The sequence below is a fragment of the Balaenoptera borealis genome (genome assembly GCF_965194805.1).
Source record: "Balaenoptera borealis genome assembly, chromosome: 16".
Lineage (NCBI taxonomy): Eukaryota > Metazoa > Chordata > Mammalia > Artiodactyla > Balaenopteridae > Balaenoptera > Balaenoptera borealis.
Window position 1 is genome coordinate 72,138,079 of NC_138872.1, and position 6,591 is coordinate 72,144,669.

A 6,591-nucleotide genomic window follows, 5' to 3' on the forward strand; every position below is an offset into this window, starting at 1 on the left:
CCTTAAGTTATTGGATAGGGTCTGGGGCGGGACACCAGTGGAGTCGTGCCTTGTCTAAGGCAGATGAGCCGGAGCCTGTCTGCTGGCCCAGACTCCAGTCCTCAAGTCCTGATGGGTGGAGGGAAGGGGCTAAGAAGTCACCCTCCATCAGGGCTGGGAGCTGGGTGTGGGGAACCCCAAGGCCTGGGCTGAGTTCCCGGCCTGGGAAAGCAGCAGCAAGTCCCTCACCGCCCGAGACAAGACAATTTCCAAGGAGTGTAGCGACTGGTAGGTGTAGAGGAGCTGGGGCCAGGACACCTGGGCTGACATCTGCAAGGGGCCGCCCAGAGCCCCTGGGAGCAGCCCCTCCCCCTCCTCATTCTCCTCCTCCTCAGGCAGGTTGAATCCTGCAGCCAGCACCTGTGGGGAGAGACCCATGGGTCAGAGAATGGCCCGCCTGAGACCCTGAGTGAATCCTTGTTTCTTTATGTGCCCAGTGGTGCAGAATGACATCAGAGACCACAAGGGCATGATTTCCCTGGACAACCCCTACTTCACATCTTCCATTACGTCATCGTTTCATGTGAACTGCCTGATTTTTTTTTTTGGTTCAAAAAAATGGAAGTCACAGAGCAAGATGGTGCTCATGGAGCTGGCTCTCACTCATCCAGGACTGCCCGGGGGACTGGGGGCTCTGGAAGGTCCTCTCTTTCTCTCTCTCTCTCTTTTTTTTTTTTTTGCTGTGTCATGGGGCTTTCGGGATGTTCCCCTACCAGGGATAGAACCCGGTCCCCGGCAGTGAAAGCCTGGAGTCCTAACCACTAGGCCATCAGGGAACTGGAAGTTCCTCTCTTAAGGGTTGTCTTAAGATCAGAAATGGGCAGAAAGGTGATATGGTTAGTTTTTATGCTGTTTTCATTTTCTATTCTTTTATTAAGGGTAAAATTCCTATTTCCCTTTGAAATGTTCAGGAGAATCTGGTGATGTCAGAGGATGAGGGAGAAGGGAACGTACTTTGCCGTAGGGCCTGCTCACGCCAGATGCTGTCCTGGCTTCTGTCATTTAAGACCAAGACCCCAAGAGAAGGCAGAGATTCAGGGGGTAGAGGTAGGACCTGGTACACCTACACATACACACACACACACACACTCAGAGGATCTGGAGCATCTCCTTCCAGACTTATCCTACCTCTGGGCAAGGGGTGTTTTAAAAGGGAACCAATGAGCCTCAATTTTGGGTGTTAGTCTCTGGGGGTCGAGGAGGGTGGGTGGGCACTCTACCTGGAAGTGGAGATGCTGCTGCAAATCTCGGAGATCCAGCCTCATGGCCCACAGTTGCAACCTCTCTGAACTGGTCCAGAACCCCTGCCTCCCCAGCCCTCCCAACAGGGTATGGAAGGGGTGAAGTGTCATGGAGAGGAAGCGGAGTCTTTCTGGGTCCTATGGAAGGGGAGGGAAGGCATCAGGAAAGGCCTGCAGGCCAAGGATGACCCACTTCAAACCCAACCTCATCTCTATTTGGGTCCCATTCCCAGCATGAACTCCAATCCCCATTCCATCCCCATATCTATTCTCATCCTTAACCCCATCTCCATCCCTACTCCCTTCCTATGTTCATCACCATTCCCATCTCCACTGTCTCTGATCTCTATCCTATCTCCTTTTCCAACCTCATTTTCAGTCACACCCGAACTCATCTCCAACCCCCAAGCCCATCTCCATCCTTCTGTCACTCTCTATCCACAACCCCATTCCATTCCCTTCTCTACCGCCCCGCCCCATCTCCATCTCCTCACTTGTTTTCATTCTGTCTTCAACTTCTTTCCCATCCTTGTTCCCATTCTTATCCCAATTCCATCCCTCTTTCATGTGTCCAGCCTCAATGTCACCATCTCTCCATCCCATCTCCAACTCTACCCAACCCCATTCCATTCCCATCCTCACCAGCGACCCCCATTCTTTCTCTATCCCCACTTCATTTTCACTCTCATCCCCAACCTTCTTCCCATCCCTAACCTCTTATCGTTCTCACTCATAATACCAACTCCACGCCTCCTCCATACTAATCTCTAACCCCAATCCCATTCTGTTCCCATCCCCACATCTTTCCTTGCTCAACTTCATTCTTACCTTCTTCCTAATGCCATTTCTTTATTCCAGCCTCATCTTTATATTCAGTGACCTACCCAGCCTCATCCAGATTCTCTCCCTCAATTTATCCCCAAATCCATCTTCAATTCAATCCCCAACTTTATCTCCATCCCCCCAACCCAGCCTTATTGCCAGTTTGCCTGTCCCACCCCGCCAGTCCGCCACTCACAGAGAGGCCACGCCAGGCCTGGAAGGTCAGGGAAACGTTGGGGAGCTGCTCTCCCAGGGGCAGAAGGTCCAGGTTCACTCCTGGCAGGTGAGATTCAGCCTATGGGGCAAGGTCTTTTAGTGGGGGCCCGAGGGGATTGCGGATCTTCCCATCCCCAGAGCCAGCTGCATTAGGGAGACTCACAAAGTCACGGGCCTGGACCCGAACCTCGGAGAGCAGCTTCCTGGCGAGATGCAGGCTGACCTTGAACTCCCTCTGCAACTCCTGCAGGCTCCGGAGGGGCCTCCCTGGGGGCCTCGGGAATCCCCAGACACCAGCTCGAGCCAGGAGCAAGGAGAGCAGCAAAAGGCTGAGCCCTGGAGCAATGAGGAGGGGGTGGGCAAGATGAGGGGAAGAGCTGGAGAAGAACTCAGGAAAAGGAAGGGACCGTGCCTTTTCTGAGCCTGTGCTACAGGCACACTCTGTGTGTCATCTCACTGACCCCTCAAAACCACTAACAAGCTGTTGAGACACTATATGGCATCTCTGTACAGTGAAAGGAAAGTGCCCCTTCCCCCAGGCAGACACAGTCGTGCACAGAGTGCCCGCCTTTGCAAGCAGATCTCGGGCTGGATCTTGAACCCCACTATCTCCCTTGGCCAAGTGTCTTTCTCAGTGAACAAACTGCACAAGGGTATGTGGCAGCCTGGGTGCTATTATTCTCCCTATTTTGCAGATGGGGAAAGTGAGGCTCAGTGAGGTTGACTTGCCCAAGGGCACATAGCCAGAGGGTGAGGGGACCAGGACTGGATTCCAGATCTGCCCAAATGCAGAGCCTGCATGCTTCCCCCAGGGAACTCAGAGGAGACCGCCACCTCCCCTGGAGTGGGCACGGTCTGTTCTGCCAAGGATTCCCCGGGCTCAGCCAGGTGGCTCTGATGGCCTGAACCGGGGTCCCAGGGGTGGGCTGATGATGCTGAGGCTCTATCCCAGGGAGTCAGAAGGACAGATTGGTCCAGCCTCCCCCAAGGCAGGTAGATCACTCTGCAGGGTGGGAGGAACACGGGGTGCCAGGAGAGGGAGGAGGGTCTGGAATGGGAGGCTGAACCTCTGTTTCTCATTTGGGTTCTTCCCTTGAGCAAGTCACGTCTTATCTCTGTGCCTCAGGCTCCCATCTGTAAAATGGGGGAGTCAGACTGGCTGATTTCTGAAAGTGCTTCCTGCCCTGCATTTCCTGGAAAGAAGGAAGAGGGGCAGTGGGGCTGGAGCTCTGGGAAGACGGCAGTTTCTTCTTCAGGGAGAGGAAATCTAGCAATCACTAGGGAGTTACACAATTCTCCTCGAAACCCAAACCAAAACTGGTCACTAAGTCGAAGTCTATTCCTGCTCCCCCTTCTCTCCATGCCTCTTTCCTATCCATTCTTGATCTCTAAGCCCTGGGCTCTGCTCCTCGAAATGTCCTCTCAGTAAAGACTAAGGGGAGATTCTGGGCGCTTCCACTACCCCATGGACTTACACAGGTGGTGGGTCATGCCTGCAATCTGTAGCATTCAGGCTCCCTGGCTTGGGGGCCACTCTGGCACCCTGGAGACTTAAGGCAGAGTGGGGTTCTTCCTAGCTCTATGGATGGGCACCCCCAGGCCCTGGTGGATATTGCCCACCCAGAACTGAACTGTGCCGTCTCCTACTGACCCCCTGCTTTCTGAGCTCTGGAGTCCCCAGACCCTTCCCTTGGTTTCTCCTTCCCCTCTGCAGCCAATCCTGGGGCTTTTGCCCGGCCTTTGAAGGTTCTGTCCCCGTCTTTCAGTCCTTGGTCCCTACCCTGACCCTACCATCGGCTCCTCTGTCTAGAGCTCTCTTTCCAGCCTCTGAGCTCTTCAGCCACCAGCTGTAGCTTGGACCTCCTTCCAAGCTTCAAACTCCAGACCCTTGACCCAGTTAGGCTGCTGACTCCTTGGCCCCAGCCCCCTGCTCCTGCTGTTCTTCCTCTAGCCAGCCCCAGTTCTCAGCCAAGCTGATTGGCCCCTGCTCATTCACCCCAAATAAACGCTTCATTTATGCGCCTGGTCCTGATCCTGGTCAAAGCGCCTGCCCAACTCTCCCCATTCATGCCAGTCAAGTCTTCCCATCCTCAGCCCAGCCCTCACCAAACTTCCACCCTTCTACAGAACCCTGGCCCCCCATTCATGCCAGCCAACCTGCCCTGCCCCATCCTCTGCCCAGCCCTGGCTTGATCACTACCCCTTTGCCCCAGCCCCTCTCCCCAGTTTATGCCTGTGTCACTCCCATCCTCCAGTCAGCTGTATCCTGTATCCTTAGTCTTGCCCACATAGTAGCACCTCAGCCCTTGGCGCCCATCCACAGCAGGCAAGCTCACCCATCCTCTGCCCAGTCTCAGCCAAGTCCCCCACCCCTCTGCCCCAGCCCTGGCCTCAAACTCACGCCAGCCAAGGTCGCCTGCCATCTGGCCCATGGTGGGGCCAGCCTCTTTGGACAGCCATCTCCCGGGCAGGGGGAGTCTTATACTGGGGGCTGCGCCCGGTTTCACTTTCCGTCCTGCTTGTACTTTCGGCTTTGTGTTCACTCAGTCTTCCCTCTCACCACCCCTTGCTAAAATGGGGAAATGTAATTTCCCTTCCCAGAGGGGGTGGGAGGTGCAGTGAGGGTGGTGGGAAGCTGGGGTTTTGGTCAATCCCAGCTCCTGACTCCCTGCTGCTCTACCAGATCCAGCCCTCCCCTCACTTCCCCACTCTTGGGTGAGCCACCCCGCTCTGCTTGCTGGTAGATCCCGGAGACTCTAAACCCCTCCTGTTTCTCTTCTTTGTCATCATCATCCTAGTGCCATCACCAGCTCACTGTCCTTCAAAAGACGGATGGCCAGGTAAGGGGATTGCCCATTAGAGGGGACTTGGGGTTTTGAGTCATCCTTACTCTCTTCTGGTTTACCAGATGGCTGAGGGAGGGAGTGCCAGGGAAGTCAGGGCTCAGTGGGTAGCTGGGATGAGGTTTTGTGTGAGGCGGTGGGGTCTCAGTCTGGGCAGAGTCAGAGTTCAGTCTATAGTCAGGGTCAGGGCTGGATGAGAACACGTTCATTCAGGGCCAAGCTCAGACTTCAGCCAGAGGCAGATCTAGGATTAGCGTTCAGTCTATAACTCTGATCAAGACTTGGTCTAGGGCTGGACTCAGAGCTTTGTCTGGGGCCAACATCCTGCCTCTGCCTGTGTTTGGGGTCAGAGCTATCAATGACCTGGGGGCTCTGCATGGGGCCAGTTAGGATTGGGCTTAGAGCTCAGTCCAAATGGGGCACAGACCTCAGTCTGCGGCCAAGGTTCCGACTGAGCCTGTGACTCAGGTCAGGACTCAGGCTTGGGCTGGGATGAGAGCTCAGTTGATGACCAGGGTCAGGGCTCAGTCTGTGGCCAGGTTGGGGTTTCTGTGAAGTCAGAATCAGGGCTCAGCCAGGTCCCAGGATAGTTCTGGTGTTTCTGCTCTGTAGAGGGCTGTCAGGGGCCGTCAGGGCTGGTTACAGATCTTCCTTCCAGCACAGCCCCGCCCTCAGCCCCACCCTGGATTTCCCATCTTCAGGGAGAAGATGGGGGTTTCTTGGTCTTCCCCCAAGCCCACTGCTGCCACTTTCCTTTTAGGACCCATGGGGTTTCCCTGCTGGGTCCCTGCTGTGAGACAGAAACCAAGGGGGCTTCCCCTTCCTATACCCTGCCTCCTCAGCCGTGCCTGGGCAGGGACACCTGGGACCAACTGCCAGGGAAGTACCAGCACCAGCGGGGGAGCAATCCCAGAGGGCTGCAGGAGGAGAAGGAAAAGGAAGAGCGGCTGGCACCTGCCTAGCCCAGACCAGTTTCCGTTACAGTGCCCCCCAGTGGTGGCAGCCCATTTCCCCACATGCCATGCAGCTGGTGCTTCTCACTGTGGGGTCCCATCCATCCTGAGACTGATGGTGAGGACAGGCAGAGGCCCTGGCTGGTCTTCCTCACATCCCCAAGTCCTGCCATTGTCCAGGAGGTGTGGCCACCCACTCACCCCTCCGACCACAGCCGCTCCTGACTCTTTGCCATCATCCAGAACTGCTTTCCCTTTCAAACTTTGAACCCCATCTCCCACTCTCTGACTACAACCTTCTGGCCTTCCCAACCTTCTCAGAGACCTCCCAGCCCTTGCTGCTTCTCAGCCCTTCTCAATCTGGCTGCAGCTGACTCCTCCAGCCTCGTGCCTCAGCCTTCTTCCTGCTCCACCAACTGCTTCTTTGCCTTTGCACAAGCTGGTCTCCCTGCCTAGAATGCCCTCACTGCTTTCTCC

General features: G+C 55.6%; 1 protein-coding gene across 1 annotated transcript; it reads right to left on the reverse strand.

Moving 5' to 3' along the window:
- Positions 1-5: 5 nt before the first annotated feature.
- On the reverse strand, positions 6-6,350 carry IL27 (interleukin 27; the record flags this gene model as incomplete). The annotated part of the gene is given in 8 exon segments (XM_082359723.1): positions 6-148; positions 151-399; positions 1,260-1,418; positions 2,299-2,397; positions 2,482-2,654; positions 2,887-2,921; positions 2,923-2,961; positions 6,316-6,350. Coding segments are annotated over 8 exon segments (930 nt in total). The 3' UTR covers positions 6-7.
- Positions 6,351-6,591: the final 241 nt, after the last annotated feature.